This window comes from Sinohyriopsis cumingii, chromosome 6 (genome assembly GCF_028554795.1).
Source record: "Sinohyriopsis cumingii isolate HCF-2022 chromosome 6, ASM2855479v2, whole genome shotgun sequence".
NCBI lineage: Eukaryota > Metazoa > Mollusca > Bivalvia > Unionida > Unionidae > Sinohyriopsis > Sinohyriopsis cumingii.
Window position 1 is genome coordinate 154,261,837 of NC_142966.1, and position 18,811 is coordinate 154,280,647.

Consider the following 18,811-nt stretch of genomic DNA (forward strand, 5'->3'; position numbering starts at 1 on the left):
GGATATGTATAATACAATTCGTTTAGAGATGAATTCTCGCATTATATAATTCAACATGTTTTGACTGCAAAGAACAAAATTTGAACGCTGATGCATTATTTTTCAACGATTCCTGAAAATTTGGTCACTAATTATTTTAATAAAATAATCGTCAATATTAATTTTTTTTTTAAACGGGCTAGTTCATGGGTTTAAAAAAGGCTAGATAGTGGGTTTATTAACTAAAAAGATATACTTTGCTTATTTGTAATTACTCTATAACCATATAAAGAATGAATAGAGAACTCGTACATAATGGATTGAAATATGTTAGTAGTACAAGAAACTATACCAAGAAACTATACCTAGACTTCACTAGAGTGCAGACCTCGTCATCTATACTGAAAAACATCATACACGTACCCAATGGTACATTATACCTTACATCTGCCCTTTAATCGTCACGTGTGCATGGGAGAAAATATATATCAAGGCGTATGCAAGTCCTTTTCACGATAATTGTTATGTGATGCATACTAATACAAGCTGTGAAAGTTTAAATGAAAATAGAATTTAACAATGGATACTCTGACATGGGCGTCTGCAGGAATTTTGGAAGCAAAGCCAAAATAAAAGGGATATATGTATGTACTGCACAATGGATTTTTTAAAAATGGGACAGCGGGCAGAAAAACAAAAATAATTCAAGCAGCTTTAGAAGAAATGAGGAAAAGGGATGGAATGTGTCCTGTTAAGATCAAAAGCATGGTGGCACAAGACTGGTGGTAAAATCAAAACATCCTTAATCAGAAAAGAGCTATGGAAGATGGAACAGGGGTAAAAGTAAAATAGATAAGTTAGGACAGAACTTTTTAGTACAAGTAATAAGACTGAAATTTTCTCTAAATTGTATTAAAAGTTTTGATTAAATTATATTGAAAGTAATTTTCTATTAAAACATATTGAGATTAAATCCATTTATTTCGGTATTACAAGTATTACAATTATATGCTATTTAATACAGATTGCGCCCTTATGAACAAACAAGAACCGTCTTATACATACATTTCCCCTGTATCTTAAAGTCAGCAAAAAGTACATTTGGTAGGTTGCGTAAATAGACGAGTTAGACAGATTCCAAAGATTTTTCTAGACGGCAAATGCGCTGATCTTGTAGAAGTACCTACATAATAACGTACATAGACCCAGACGATAATCTGTAAGAGACTACGAAGCCTCACTTTGAGATTCTGGCGAACACAAGAGCTAGACACATGTCCATATTTGGCTTTGACCTTAAGAAACTGATATAAAAAGGCCCCCAACCTTAGGGCACGCCAGAAACTCAAACAGACTTCTGTCTTTACTGGTAAGATTATCGTCTAGGTACAATTTTTCATATTGTATAAGGATTTTTAGTGTTATAAGAATTTTTAGTGTTAAGATGTTAATCTAACATCAGTACGTTTAAACATTAGATTATTTTAATATTTCCTTACTATTCTTTAATATGATGTTTAAATGTTAGTACCGTTTTTGGGGCCCCGAGTGGCCGAGTGGTCTAAAACGCTCTTCGTTACGGATCACTGCCATCTCACCTCTGTCTGCGGCGGTTCTAGTCTAGGATTCAGCCAATGTGGGTAGCTTCTCGTGGGTTGGTGGTTCTTTCCAGTGTTTTCCCGGGTTCTTCCTCCACCATTAATACTGGCCGCCATGTATAGCCTATCGTGTGCTGAAAAATGGCGTTAAACCCCACAACATCAAGTACCGTTTTTCTAAGCCTTTGGTATGACCCGGCCGGGGTTCGAACCTGCGATCTCCCGCATCCAAAGCGGATGCTCTAACCACTAGACCACCCCCAGAAATTGATATTAACTGATCAACATTCACTTTTAGATTACTGGGAGTAGATTTCTCTTCAAGGATATGGTTGAACGGAGTTAAAAGTAAAAGAATCTGCATGGCTGGTAGAGCAGAAGAAATCTGTCTCTCACTGGAAAAACGACTTTGATAAAATCCTTGATTTTCCCTAAATTCATCTTTTTCAGCAGTACAAGAACCTCCACTTCATACAGAAATGAATGGAATGCCGCTAAGAGGGTTGAGACACACTGTAGCTTGTTTAAAGGAAGGGTGATCAAATACGCTTCACTTTAACTTGTGTTATATAAAATTCTCCCGGATTATAAGTATTTTACTAAAAAAGGCAGTATATGATAAAAACTGGTTTCTGATCAAGCATTTGGAAACTTTGTAGCTACACAGATATTCAAATTAGCAAAAACTGAATTAAAACAAATTTCTAAATCCAAGAAAATTATTTTTTAGCATGATGTTATTATGTATGCCTCATCACTATCAAAATATGAACCATCTACATTCATGAATGGTCAAGTTATTATTAATTTAGTTTCCGTAGAGGAGTTTAAATCATATACAAGATAGAGAACAAACAGTATTGTAATTATTCAACATCGTTTTGCTGCACATAGTTTTGTTATGCTTTGAAGAAATAGAACGAATTACACTAACCAATAATTTCATGCAGTCAGTATTTTGCTTTTATCTCAAACATATTAATGAAATGGCAAAAGAAAATTATAAGTCTCCTTTGTCAGTGAAAACATTTTTCTAGTTTTGATACAAAAGGCAAGACAAAATTGTCAGTTCATTTATATAGACCTGACAGGAGCCAAGATACAAAAACCAAATGGTAAACATGAAACTGGGTAAAGGCAACTTGTGTGCAATTGATGCAGATGAATGAACCAGCTCTTTTGTTTTGACTACAATTTGCACAAAAGATACAAAACCAATTAGCTTCAATTCCATTATTTCTTCATAGAAATAAAGACTAAAACCAAGATTAAAGTGATAGTGTTTCCAGGAGCATGATCATCCTTGGGGGCAGTCACGCTCCTTGAATTGCTTCCTGGAGAGAAATCCATCACTCTGTACAATCTTAGTTTTTCAAAACAAACCTTTCCAGATCTTTTCTAAGCGAACTTCTCAACTTTTGTATTAAATTTCATGACAGTTGCCTTTCATAATTATCGAATGTTTAAAGGTTCCATCATTATGATGTATGATGTCATTCATGTGCCATAAACGATGATATCGTAAATATTCGAGGAAGTGAATAACTCTCAACACAATCTGGGCTGTTCGCAGCTCTAGTACATTTTACAAAAACAAACCCTGCAATAATATAAATGCACTTTTTGTAAGATGGGAAAATAATAAAACCTTTTTCGATGACTGCTCAATTACTTAACACTTTGGGAAATTATTTTTGGAATGGATCCAAATTTTAAAATTACATGAAAAGACATCTTGATCAGAACTAACTTTGATGATTTAATGAACTTCCCGATTTTGCTTGCAAAATACGATATATGATACAGCTCATGTTATGCTTTGAAAATCTAAAACTGGTTAATTATAACCATATTTTATCATGTACAATGTTGGAAAAATGTGTAGCCAAAGTGAAGAACAGAATTTAAGAAAAAGTGGACCCTACTGTCAACTTTTGGTACATGAATTTTAAAAAAATTATTTCCTAACGTTTAGCTGTTTTATATACATTTTCAGCATCTGCTTTTATTTTATTAAGCAAAGAAAATATAACATTGAGAAAAAACCCATTAATAATGCATTATGCATCTTTGTGTACATTATTTCTGAATGCACATGTCTGTGCATGTGTTATGTTTAAGTAAGGAAACCTGTGTCAATATTAGGATGCAATAAATTTAATGCCCAATACACTGGGTCAGGTGGTAATGCTTGGAATACGTAAATTCCTGATAATTGTTTGATCCCAAAACAGATAGGGTTTTTCCTTAGCCCAAACGCAGGTAAAGAACTCATTTACTGCGTGGAAACCATTTTCTTCTTTTGGTCTGTGGCCTTGACCTTTGGCCCCAAAATCATTAGGGTTCTTCCTTACACAAAGTGAAAGCCATTTGCAAGGTTTGGTCCTTGTAGTTTTGTTGTCTGGAAACCGATGTTCTTCACTCTGTCAGTAGCCCCTGACCTCTTAGCTTTTTGATCCCGAAACTGATAATGTGATATGGTTCTTCCATACTAAACATTTAAGCCATTCACAAAGTTTGTAACTGAAGATGGTTAAAAACTTGAATTATGGTTGGAAATGAGAGTTTATAACAGATGGACAACATCTGCAACATGCTATCCTCTTTTTATGGCTGCTTTAGAAAGATCAATAAAAAACAAAACAAACACCATTAACAACAAAAATTTATTTCTAATACAAGTAAAATGTAGTGTCTTAAACACCTGAGGAACATCATGTGAATAGGCAAAAACTGCTGTCAAACAAGATACAACTATTTGCTTGTGTGCTTTACTTTCATCAAGTAACGAGTTCTTGACAAATGAAGCTTGCCAAAACACAACAAACTGAAACCTCTATTAGCAGACACATCCGTGTAAATTTCACTTGTAAACTGAACCTACTCACAACTGTCAACAAATGAAAAAACATTGTGGTCTGTCAGGTGCCCTTAATAGACAGTTTTCACTGTACATAAGAACAAATGCTTGTGACCGACCTTTTCAAACAATATTTAGATGTACAACTGTATTCCAACATCATTAACATGCCAGTATATTGCAGTACCAAGAAATCTACCTTCCGCATGAAACCTAGGTAGCTGTAGCCAATTTTAAATCTACTCTGCTTAAATCTTGTAAAAAACTACACAGAAAGAAAATGATATATTCAAGTCCAACACAATTTTTATGTTATTTGAAGCAACATATATCAGGTGTTTGTGAACTGACCAACACAAATTGTCACATTATCACTTTACTACTGATTTCATACTACACAAATGCTTTTTTCTGAGTTGTATTCCTCCGTCTTTTCAGGAGAAAACTTCAATTCATAAAGATTTGTGTACTTAGGATAGTACAGACACCCTAATTGTACAACCTACATAATGACATGCTACAAATTATACACTGCATGGTTAAGCCATATTGCAAAAATATTCACTGCACAGGTGCCATGTTGGGTCATCCCAAAAAAAGTTGCCATCATTACAATGCCTGTACAATGCAATACTTCTGATCTAATTCTGCAAAAAGTCAGCTCAACATTTTAACTATATTTAATGACAATCATATCTTCCAAAAAATACAATTTTTATAAACCTTGTTAATACAGATTTTATGCAATAATATATTAATTTGAAATGAAGAAAATAAATGCTTTCCTCTACTCTATGAAAAAAAGCACAATCCATGTGCTAGCTTGACTAGGAAAATGAAAATAAGATATTAATTTATAATGTGCAAATTTTTACAGATCGAGTCAAGTGCATTGAACAATGTCAAAATTGTAATGAGGATTACTGGACCATGAAATACAAGAGGTTACAGTCTATTTCCACAAGAAATAAAGTCCTTAATTAAGAATGACAGGAGGCTGCGATCTATATCCACAAGATATACAGTCCTTAATTAAGAATGACAGAAGGCTGGGGTCTATATCCACAAGATATACAGTCCTTAATTAGGGATTACAAGACACTATATTCTAACTCCACAAGTAATGCTGTACTTGATTAGGAATAGTAGGAGAATGAGGTCCACTTGCACAATCACTAGTCCTTAATTAGACCATTAGGAAATGGTCTATTTCCACAAGTAGGAAAAGTCCTGAATTAGTAATGACTGGAGACTGGTCTATTTCCACAAGTAATAAAGTCCTGAATAAGGGAAAAATACCTGCACAAGGATTCAAAATATATGAAGGCAAATTAATTACCACCTTCTGAGAACATATTTTTGATATGTTTTTCCACAACTTTTTAATACATTTGTTGGTGTTCTAATAAAAAAATCATGCGTGTACCTAGCCTTCAATAGCAAACCGTTTCATATTCATTATAATAAGGTACTCAAACACCATGTAAATATCTTGGAATCCAGAGATGTAGTATTTTGAGATTTTTTGGAATTTGTCGGAAGTAAAATAAAGACTGCCTAATATTCATAAATGTTGATGATAGCTATCCAAAAAAGCTAACCAAGTGATTTCTAATTTACATTCTTTGGTGATGGAAGTCAATTTTAAAATTATGTGTCCATTTTGGGAAAAGTTGGTGGCAAAATTCACTAGCAAAAAAGCAATTCTCTGAAGACAATTTCATTAAATTCTTTCTTATGCAGTTTAATAGATATCAACACAGACCTGCTTTGTACTAAAGTTGATCTTATTCCAAACAAGGTGGAAATTCCCTTTTTTGGCATACAACATCTTGAAAATTAAACAAATGAATGGACTGTTTGGTCCTTCTAGTGACCTGTCCTACTGGACAAGTGGAAAGTAAACTCTACTTTTCCAAATTCAAGTTTTATTTGTTCCTGTTAATAGGAAAGCTTTAGAGTCCATCCTGGAAGAAGACACATTTTCTATTTTTGTGCTAATTATATATTTTTTTTAAAGTAAAGTTTTACCAACCCTAATGTAATCACTCAATATTCCAATGAATTTCTTTTTTCCCCAGTGTCAATTTATTACTTTACCCATTCACAATTTGTATCTCCTTTTTTGCCGATTTGCAAGTTTTTGGGCATTGCCATAGATTATAAATTGGTTAAGGACATTTGCTGGAAGATGAATAATTTTCAAAACAGGAAATAAATGATATTCTATCTCCATGTTGACATGAATTGCACATCTTTGCAACAAAGTATCACCCCGGAATCATGCAACACAATGTAATGCACTGTAATCATGTATTAAAATGCAAAATGTAATACAGTGCAATCATGTAATACAATGTAATCTTGTAATACAATGTTATCATGTCATACAATATAATCATGTAATACAATGCAATCTTTTAATAAAATGTTATCATGTAATACAATATAATCATGTAATACAATGCAAGAATTACTTAGGGATCTTCAGAAAAACATTGAAAAATGTAACATGGTATTCTAAAAAGATTTGAACACTAAAACATGAATCACATGAATAACAAAGATAAACATACTTTTAACACGTTTGATAAATAAAATAAAGAATAAATTTAAGTATTTATATACAATATTGCACAGAACATCCTGTACTGTGCTTAGTCAATCAAGGTTCACGTCTACAATTTATTCATTACATTTTGTATTTTGACCTTTAGACTTAATCAGTACAGTAGAAACTAAACTTTGCAATCCATTCCAACTGCTAGTACCTTAATTATATCGTGGTAAATTATTGATGTGCAAATACCTAATAAACTGCCACTATAATGAGCAATATATTTCTGTTAGTTTCTAAAACTTTATTTAATGGTCACCAAGTTTAAAACATTTCAAGACTATTCCGAAACAACACCCACAAGTATGCACAGGACAATACAATCAAGAACATGGCCATTATTCAAACTATATTGGTTATTGACATTACAGGTGAGTAACCTCAATTTGACTTTAGCACATATTTAGAAAATTAGATAACGTTAATCACATTTTTTAAATAAAGATTCAGAAATTAAAAACAAGAATAATCTGTTCCAGTGGCTGTTTGTTAAATAGTTGTACCTAGTATAAATTTACAATAATGTACTCTAGGTACAGCTAGCAGTTAGAAATGGTTCCAAGTTAATTAAGTGGCCAAAAATGCATGGTGTAATGACCCAAGCACAAACATAAACCTTAAGAAACAAAATTATATCAAAATGTTACTTAACAAACATTATAAAATATAATAAAATTTTCTTTGTGTGTGTGTGTGTGTGTGTATATATATATATATCTATATATATATATGTATATATATCTCATCTTTTTTCAATCACCTTGCAGTGAGCTACACAATCTATTGATTAATGATTAAAGATGAAGATTTACAGCATGGTGTCACGATGTACGTGTGTGTGTGTGTGTGTATATATATATATACACACACACACGCACATATTCACACAATAATAATGTTCAAAGAACATTTTTGTAGCAATTGCTAACAAGTAAGCAAAGATCAAGTTGTTTCTCAATTGACTACACTGAATATGATTCATCAGAGAATTATGAATTCAAAACAAAGTTCGATGCAACGTGTCTTCTACTACCATGTGCAAAATGGAAGGACAAAACAACATGCAATGATCATTTTTCTTCTTCTTCATAACCTAGAAAAGAAATACCTTCACAATATCTACTGCCAATTTGTTCTTGTCCAAAAACAAACAGTGGTATCTTAGACAAGTTAAAATATATCTTTGAGGGTGAAATTTAGATAAAACAAAGCACTTTCAATACAAAGCTACACAAGACGTGGCTTTTCGATTATCAGAGATAACAACAACAATCAAATTTTCAAATATGAATGACAAAGATTATCAACCACAACCAGCTGTCCCTTGCTCTACTAAACTCGATGATTTAATAGTTTAAATAGAATGACAACTGTTAAGAAAAATATTGTGTGATCATCTACTGATGGCATTTGACCGGGTTACTGCTTTTATAGCAGGTCTAAAAGACTCGACTAACTGTCCCAATGAAAAATGTGTCCACTAATTTTGCAACTTTATATTTATTCCTGATTTTCTAATAGTTCTTGCCATTTGTCATTTTATTGACATATTAAGTGCTTTGTGACCAGAAAATATTTAAAGAATTGGGGAACAATCAGGCCCAAACAATCTGTCAGTGGCACATCTATGGATTGTACAACAAAGAATGTGTAAATAAGACTTGGTCATCTGTAAACAAGACCTACTGACCTTTGAATTTAACTTCATGAAGGCATTCATTTGGCCATATAAGGGATACATGCATCTAATAAGGGACAGCTGTAGAAGTAATTTTAGAAAATCAACCAGTACAATAAATTCTAGAAGAGAATTTTGGCAAAATTCCACGGGACATTTCAGCTTCTTGTTGTACAACTAAAATTACTGCTTATGCAGCCTTCAAAATACTGTGATATGCAGCATACTTTTAGACTTGACCATGAATGCAGCTTACTTTCAATACTTTACCACAATGGCAGCCTTCTTTCAGACTTGACCATGAAGGCAGTGTATGAACAGACCTGACAAAGAAACTTCAAAACTTATTCAACACAACCAAATTTAACGCGCAACATTTTTTCTTCCAACTAACATATTACATGATAAAAAACAACATGAAGTGCTTCTTGATTCCAGCCCACCCAATATTGATGAGGTTCAAAATCAACAAGGGGTTCAAAACAGTAAACTGTCAACCATAGTTGCTCGAATTTAAAAAAAAAATTACTATGCATGTTCATATCCAAGGACACTCATTTGAAAGCATATGAAGCTGCCCCTCTTTCAGAATCATTGTAAGCGCCTGGCTATTGATCTGACATTTAAATTTGACATAAAAAGAGACACATTATTCTGACAGTGGTGAACAGTTAAATTTGACATAAAAAGGGACATATCATTATTCCAACACTGAACATATAAATTTGACAAAAAAGGAAACCATCACTATTCTGACAGTGGTAAACAGTTAAATTTGACATAAAAAGTGACACATCATTATTATGACAGAGATGAACAGTTCAATTTGACATATAAAACAGACACATCATTTTTCTGACACCGAACATTTAAATTTGATATAAGAAAGGGACAAATCATTTTGCCAGTGGTGAACATTTTAGCTTGACATAAAAGGAATAAATCATTTTGACATTGGTGAAGATTCAAATTTGACAAAAAAAGGGACAATTCATCATTCTGATATTGGTGAAATTATATTTGACACAAAACGCATCTGACAAAAGCTTCTGATACACAACACCAAGACAATGAATCACAATCAGTGAGATGCTTGAGCTGGTGACTGCATCTGCATTTGAGGTGGTGGAGGCAACGAAAAAGGCTGAGCACCACTGAAATAGGCAATACCTGGCCCTGAAGACACTCCTTGGGGAGCAGGGAGACAAGGCTGTGGGGCTCCTGTGGGGAATGTCTGGTTGGTGTAGTAGAATGCAGCAGGCGGGCAAACAGCAGTTGGATAGTTGGACATGCTACATGCAGTGACTTGGGAGGCAGTACCTGTAGAATGAGAATGTGTGCAAGATACATTATAGGCACCACCACCACTACTAGCATTACTACTACTACTACTAGAATGGGTACAGAATGAATTGCATGCTGCTATTCCAATATTATGACCCTCAACCTTGCCAACTCCACGACCACTCTGACTGTAGTTGAAAGCTGAATTGTATATGTATACTTTACAATACGAATTAGTAGGCATGCTTGGGTTAGGTTGTGGAACCTCAGCCATAGCAGAAAAGGCAGGAACAGCACTATATGGTGAAGCTAAACTAGCTATTTTATCAGAACCATTACCATTATGAGTTGCTGGACTCGTTACATTGTTATTGGTATTATCTGGTGATAAGGAAGTACTGTGGGCAGAGCTAGGAATAAAACATTGTGCCTCAGGGTTAAACTTGGTGAAAGGTTGAGAACTATTGGTTACAGTGCCAGAAATCATTTCATGGTGATAATAGTGCATTCCATATGGTTTCGGTGGCAGGAAAGGGATGATAATTGGCTCTCCTTCACAACGAGCCCTTGCTGCACTGGTCTCAGCAAGCAAACTTAGAAAACGAGGTGGAATATCTTTGATAGGCTTGACAAGTTTGTGGTTACCATACATGTAATACTTTTTCCTTGTTGTAGGTTTGCGTGGATTCATCTGCTGTGGACTTGTCTCGAGCTCAACGGCTTGATTAACTACATCCCCTGCTAATGACAGACTCTCACAAGCACTTTCTGAATCTTCCTCTCTTGCAATCAAACTTTCAGAAACTTGACTTGAGTCACATTTTTCATTCTCTTCATGAGCTCTATTACACTGTTCACACCCACTCTTTTCTGCGTCCACCTCCTCTTTAAAACTATCATCGGAGTGTGAGCTTGCACTGCATGTCATCGAGTCAGAGTCGCAACCACTGTCATGGCACAAATCACCTCCAACAGTGGCATCATCTCCCTCAGAACTGGGGGAATGACCACTACCACCACTTGGAGATGGTTCTTCAACCCCGACTTTTGACCCCAACTGCAATGACAATGATTTGGACTCCAAATGGTCATTGGTTAAACAGGAGACGGCAGATGCAGATGCAGAGATGGTGGAACTTGGACTAGTGTTGGTATTTACTGTGGTTGTGTGTGATGGATTGACTGGCATATAGTTTTGATAAAAATTTTGTGGAAACTGACCACTGCATATATTTCCATTCATCTGATCAGGTGTAATCTGCTGCAGGTCCACCGAAGATGGCCACATGGAGGTCTGTGCCATCAGTGTTCTATAATGCTGAAAAAAAAAAATATGAAGTTATTACTTATAACATGAAATAATAATAATAAATAAAAATACAAAGTACCATATGCACTCCCAAGACACACTAAACTGCAAAACCACAAAGACACAGACCTCCTGGTGCATTTTGCAATGGCAGATTTTGTGCAGTTTCTTAGAGTAATCACTAGAACAACCAACAAACACCCTGACCCGCAGGCACATTATGCTACAGCAGATCAGGATCATTGTTGTTTGCAGTTCGTATCTTGACTTAAAGGCGAGTATACACTGCAGTTATCTTGCAACTGCAAATTCAGTCAAGATATAAATAAAATACTTGAGGTACCATGTCTTGCGCTTATAAGTTTAACAAGCAAATTTCAGAAACTGAAGTAGGAGACTCGGAGTCAGTGGTTATGGTGTTGGATCTTTACCAGATGGGTACATATTCAGTTCCCACCATCAGCTTCATCTGGATTGGCTCCCATGTTAAATACTTTTGTAATGCACTTTACTTGTCCAGCACACCATTTAAACTTCAAGCGCCATAAAGCACCAAAATCCTCAAACCCAGGTCCTATCCACTTTTCAGTGGAAACAGCCGAGTGTAGTTTTGTAGAGGAAAGGGCTAGGACACTACTATTACATTAAACTAAGTTAGATACATTTGTAAAGGGAACTAGTACTGATGACAGACACTGACAAACTCGGATGAAATAAAACACTATTAAGGGAGCTGTTATGAAGAAATAAATGTATTCGGGTCAAACTTTCAGCAGCCACAATTCCCTACATGATAGTGAAAGCCAATGATCAAGTTTTGCTTAAGTGATATAATTTTAATGCTGCGAATAAACTTGAAATCTAATAATACTGAAGGGAATTGTATAGAAACAAATATTGGTCTGAGTCCAGAAACTGCAGACCACATGACCATTAAATGGTTAAAAAAAAAATCAAAGTTAGCCAAGGTTTCGTCAACATGAACTGTATAAAATTTACATTAAATCCAACAGGAATTAAGGTAGTTATACTGTGCAAAATAGAAAATAGACCGATCTCACAATAAGTGGCCTTAACTGCTGAAAGCTGATGTTGCATGTTAACCATAGCAACGATGACAAACTTGGCCCAGTCCATTTTATATCAAGCTATCCATGTTTGCTGGGCTTGGCAGTGTTATTGGAGGCAGTAAATAATGTCCACTTTATTAGCTGGAAATTGAAAGGATATGAAATTGTACATGCATATTTTTCATGTTTTTTCGATATTCACAAAATCTAAAGCAAAAGTTGTATGCACGCTGAAAGCATGTGTCGTTTGTTGATTATTCTTGCTGTAGTTGTTCAAATAAATAGGCATACAAGTGTTAATTATTGGGGATTTACAATGGATAAAGGTACACAGAAAAGCATGAGAAAATTTAGCAGTATGAAATTTGTACAGACACTGTTATAGACCCTGAAACGTTTTTGTTGTAGGGTTTAACGCCATTTTTCAGCACACGATAGGCTATACATGGCGGCCAGTATTAATGGTGGAGGAAGAACCTGGAAAATCCCCAGAAAGAACCACCGACCCTTGAGAAGCTACTGGCAAGCTTTCTCACATACCCACATTGGCCAAATCTGAGACTCGAACCCATGCAGACAGGTGATATGGCAGTCATCCATAATGGAAAGTGCTTTAGACCACTTGGCCTCTCGAGGCCCCCCCAAAACGTAATGAACTGTCATGTGCTTCATCTCTTTTAACCTAAAATTGACTCCAATGTTTGCTACAGTTTGTAGTAAATAGTTATTTCATGTTGTCAAAGCAGAAACAAAGAGGGAATAGAAATATGTATACCACTCCCTTGATAACTAGCAAACCAGTTTATAATGCAGGTCAGGCATGGACTCCATTTTTTAAACGAGAATTTTTTTTATATAACCTAACTGTTGAACTTTAAGAAAACTGTGAACAAAATTGGTGAATGAAACATTGATATATCTCTCATTTTAACAGCAAAAACAGTAACTAGGACCTTCAACTTTTAATAAGAAGTCATATTTTGTTACGTGATATTTTTAAACAACTGTCTTAGTATAATGAAATTTTGATCAAATAACATGTCACTTGTGCCTGTTGGAGGCAGTACCTTAATATATAAATAGAAATTAAATAATTTTTTATCAAGCAAAATTTGTTTTAATTTTATCTTTTAGCTAGGTTTAAATGTAATGATCATAAATGCAATGAGCCCTTTTGCATTCAAACATAAAACGTGTCAGTTAACTATAACAGCTTTGCTTCACAGATGAAGGATGAGAAGTTTGAGAGAATTCCTGAACTGGCACTTTTAGATATCTTCAAGGGTAAGGAGAAGTATCACTAATATTTACAATGAAATCACAGCATCAATATTTTACTAATTGAGCAATACAAAAATTTAGTTCTGATGTAGGTGAATGTTTCACTAAATAAATGTTGCTAGATTTTGGAAAAAAATCTTGCTTCATGATATATCAACAGTTAGTCTGGTTCCTATTTCTTTGACTCCCTGCTTTGTACTTCATAGCCATATATGAAGCAGGAAACCAGACTAATCAACAGCAACAAAAAGCACTGACATAATACACAAATGTTTTCAAGTATAAGTGAATGTTGCTTGAAACCAGTTGAAACAATGAAAATAATCTTTCAGATGTTGGGCATTTTGAAAACAAATCCAATTTATACTGAATTAAAAAACACCCCTAGAAAAAGCTCTTTACTGAGGTATTCCCAATGTGATTATAACGAACTCGTCAACAGCCATGAAAAAGTACATTTACCCCTACCACCCACTCCTGTCCCCCAGTTTTCTTGATGTCCAGTGGGGATCAGATTACTTAGTTTTTGCAGGCCCCTTGGTAACTCGCGAGCTTTTTTATAGTGTGGCCCATGTTTTGGACCCCACTGTGTGCAAGATGTCAAAGGAGAGGAGTGTTTATAGACAGACATTATCTTATCATGATTATCAATGCTTGATAGCAGGTATATATATATAAAAAAAAACCCAAACAAAACAATGAAATATGGCCATTTGTGAGCAAGTAGATGTAGCAAGAATTTTCAGACTTTTGGAGGTATGAATTTCATTCTGGACCAACTACATATAGTAAGAATTATTTCAGCGAAAACTCCATATTGATATGGCTACCCATTTATGAGAAGTAATGCAAACAAGATTTTATAAGATGGCAGCAGTGGTGGTAATACTGAATGTCAGATTGGCACACCGACACCATTGGCATTGTTGAGGTGAAAAATATTCTATTCATTAACCCTTTACCTCATAGAGTGTATGGCTTTTTAGCCCTCCGATACAGATAAAGCAAAGTTACCCAGTGCAGTGTGCTATAAATAGAACACCTGTTACCTATTCTACTCCATACATATAGGCCTGCCTGTTAACTGTTATGCAGTGTAGTGTATGTTACGTTTAACAGCAATTTTAACCATTTTACATTTTTGGTACACATCTATTATGTACGGAAAAATTTAACAGTAAAGCCCAATTGTTATAGGTGTACAATTATTTTTCACATTTTTATGTGCTTTGAAATCTTGAGAGATCTTGTTCACCATCAAGTCAGTGAAGCCACGTGACCAACCATAGCTGCCATTTCTTGTACTCAAAATTTACAAGTTCTTTGTCTTCATCTAAATCACCAAGTCATCTGAATTTGATAATTTGTTTTATAAAAACTAATTGCTGCCTATATCAATATCGGAGCCTTTACCCAAGTTATTGAAACTTTCATAGTTGTGATTCTAATTGTGAAAAGTACGGAATAAAATCCGTGACTTCCATTTTGGAGAGCCCAAAATATGACCCAGTTACTTTAAATAGCAATTTCGACCACGTGATCTGAACTAATGGTCATTCACAGCAATGAACGAGGCATCTAATAGGGGGTTTTCCCTGAAGGTGGCACTACAAAAACCCGCTAAAAATGGCTGCTGTTTACAGCAGGCATAAAAAGGCGCTTCTAGGCGAATTGAGCAGAAGTGTCTAAAGGCACTTACTTGAGGTAAAGGGTTAATTGCTTTATGTTTTGTTGCCATTTGACTTGAAAGCACTTTTACTCACTGAAAAAATGATGTTACTTTAGCAGAGCTGCCAATCCCCCAGACTCACATTTAGTGAAATGCGGTATACAAATCAGAGAATTTTGAAAATAATTTGTGACAAATACCATGACATTATGTTGATGGTCAGTATTGTATTATATGAAAATCCCTAAATAAAGGTAAAATATATTTATACTATTTACATGTACAAATATATCTGCATTCCTATTGATTAACACACACTTCACATGTTCTTATGGCTGACTGCTATGGAAGACTTGAACGTTTCTGTGCAAATAAAATATGGTATCATGTCCGATATATAATAATCTTTCAATACATCTTAAAGTGCCATATATGTCTATTCCGAAAATAGCCAACATTATTTGGTGTTAAAATAGCCTATTAAAAAATGTATGCTAAATTGGGATTGACTGGCAAGTCACATGTAATCTGACCTATATGTCTTGTGATTCTACCCAATTTCGACCTTGGTTTCAGGCACAAAACTTACCCATGTAGAACAAACTCAACTTAATAAAATTCTTTGAAAAATCTGTCTCCATCGAGTGTTTAAAGAATTTACAGTTGCCAACCCTAAAATGGTTGTCTCAGTAAGGCAGCTGTTTATGCTGCAAGTTTGAATAGTTTTTTGTAAGGTGTAACAAAATATCATGTACTGCTTTTGTAAAGTTGTAAAACACGCATTTAAAAATTTCAGTATTTCAAACCACAGGGACACGTATCATTGCTTGTAATTTACCTGTTATACATGTCCTAATATGATAAATACATATGTATGACTATAGCAATTATAAGCAAAGAAACAAGCCCCTGTGTTCCAAACCGATGCATTGCCGGTAAATGTTTTCTTCATCTTAAAAGTTTGTAAGCACACATAAGCTGTCAAACTTTTATAGTCAGACTAGCACAAGAGATCAAATTCACAACCTTGGCTTCAAATCAACAGCCAAATTTGGTTATGATCAATATCTTAAAATTGGCATGGTTAAGAACTGATGAAATCAAACTGGCTTTTCATGACAACTTTAATCATGCATATGGTTGATGCTGGTATTTAGCACCACCTATTCATAGAGAAATATAAACCTTGATCTGTGGAACTGAACATCATAAAAGAGAAGTTGTGTTGACATCAGTACAGTACAAAAGATGAACTGTATTTGAAATGAACCCAAATATTTTAATTAAAAAATCTCGCAAGCATGCAAAGATCACTGGTTAGTTTTTAGTCACTTTTTTAACGTATCTTTATTATTCTCATTTCTTTGCAATCTGTCACCGTCTAATGAAAATTAAGCCAAGAAACCAGAGGTAGTTCTAATCCAAAATGAGGCCACAAATTAATGAGCATGCAAGGGACTTGACCATATGTCTTGATGAATATAAAAGCAACCCAACACGGCATTCAAATTCCAGGAATATTAATTTTATTTTCAAACTTTTTTAAAAATTGATATTGTTTTTCTTTCTTGACATTTATGAACTTTATCATAAATTAATGCTTTTCAATGAAATGCTTCGTTTTGAAAGTTGAGTCCTTTTCGGAAACCTCACATGCAAGCAATTTTCAAGGAAATCATAACCAAAATTTTCAAGAAACAAATGATGCAACTGCAATCATGTCATTGGAGGGGCTCTAACAAACACAGGTATTATGCAGGAATAAAAGTGGGTGGGTAACGCAATTACAGGTTAAACTCTGCTAAAATGTTGATACAACGCTGAATATCACACCAAGCCCAAATCATCTCAAATTCAAGGTGGACATTAAGTCAGATAATTAAAGGAATTGTACTGCAGAGATTCAGCCGAGATCAATGGATTAACAGACAAAACATGGAGGACAAAACCAAGTACAAACTTTAAGATGAATTCTGTGTTGGATCTTAAAAAAGTTCTTAAAAGATATTAGCCTGATACTTAACATCACTCTAAATTGTCATTCACGTTAGGTGTTGGTCACAGCTAGACGTCAACCTAAATTTGTCACAATTGTTAAGCATGTGATGTTGGTGGAAGCCAGACACAAAGATGGTCAGAGATAGTCTTATCAAAAATCAGCTGGGTGAGTAAACCATAAAGATAACTGATCATGAAATTCCATATTTGACTGTGCGGAAAAGGAAGACTATTCTGAAGCATTCCGCACAGACTAGTTCCTTCCTCTGTTGCGTTTCAGAAGTTAACAAAGGATTCCAAATAACATTAAAAAACTTCAAAATTTGATGTACATACAATGGATCAAAATGATCAAACCACAATATACCCACATTCTGTGGAGAAACTCTTTCTTGTGCTCGGAATTACTTCAGTTTTGACAAAGCAAAGGAGAAACCACAGATGACATATAATTTAGATGACAAAGGTTTTATGCAAACTCTGCAGAAAGGATAATGCAATCAAGGGTGGGTCCAACTATTTTCAATGAAACCAATAATGGGATATGTTTTTTTAAATATATTTCGGTAACCACATACACTAGTATGCACTGTCAAAATGACAAACATCCTAATTTTGTTTCTTCTATTTAGTTGCATGCAAAAACTTCCTACCCACTACAGATGAGGTCAATATTTATTCCCTTCGTAACTTCCAAATATAATACCATATCATACTCCACAGATGCTAACATATATAACTTGGAAAAATATACTCATGATTAGAAGATTTTGCTGTTATATTGACGAGACAATAAATTTAAATTTTTTTCATGTTTTGTTTGTTTAAATGTAAAATCCTCAATAATAAAGAATGACAAACATGTCCTTCGATACTTTAAATGATAGATGCATGATAGGATTGAAAGGGTTTTTTGGAATTGCAACAGTTTTTCCTTTACATAAAACTGATCAGTCATAAAGAATAGCTCCTTTAACAAAAGTTGTTGAAGACAAATAACAAAACACAATTAAAACAATGTTATATTTGTATCAGGTTAAAGTATACATGTCATCAGAGATCATTTCTGTACATTAATTAACATTTTGAACTCTCGCAATGATTTAACTGTATAACAAAAAAAAAACATTCTTTCTCTTAGTAACCAATTATAATCATTTATCAGTCAGTTAAGTGGAAAAAGATTTAGAAATTCTGACTAATTCCCATCACTAGTCCGAGACAAGAAGATCAACATGCTTGAGATCTTACACAGCAAGGCTTTGAAGATGAGGTGTAAATTAGGTAGACACTTTACCTGTATTTGACGATTTTATTTATTTTATAATGTGATTACCACACATTAATATATTTTCATGGGCATCAATTGTATTTTATTTCTGCAGAAGTTCGTCTATTCAATCAATGCATCTTGTTTAAAACCAGGAAATTGACAAAACTTTTCATCCTAAAAAAATGTGATGATTTT

General features: G+C 34.3%; 1 protein-coding gene and 1 long non-coding RNA gene across 3 annotated transcripts in view; both read right to left on the bottom strand.

Moving 5' to 3' along the window:
* Positions 1 to 941: 941 nt before the first annotated feature.
* LOC149798309 (uncharacterized) lies at positions 942 to 2,356 on the bottom strand. The gene is made up of 2 exons (XR_016421618.1): positions 2,276 to 2,356; positions 942 to 2,228 (listed from the first exon to the last, which is right to left on the bottom strand). It is a non-coding gene; the product is annotated as an uncharacterized LOC149798309 (long non-coding RNA).
* Positions 2,357 to 4,224: 1,868 nt separating this feature from the next.
* The window catches only part of LOC149798310 (uncharacterized), a 238,663-nt gene continuing 224,076 nt past the window's right edge, over positions 4,225 to 18,811 (bottom strand). The window contains exons 17-18 of one of the 2 annotated variants that reach the window (XM_089963443.1): positions 11,238 to 11,334; positions 4,225 to 10,052 (exon numbers count right to left, since the gene is read on the bottom strand). In XM_089963443.1, coding sequence (XP_089819569.1) covers positions 9,814 to 10,052; positions 11,238 to 11,334 — 336 coding nt within the window. In that variant the 3' untranslated portion in view covers positions 4,225 to 9,813. Of the gene's footprint in view, positions 11,335 to 18,811 lie in introns of both variants that reach the window. The other variant, XM_089963442.1, reaches the window with a different exon arrangement.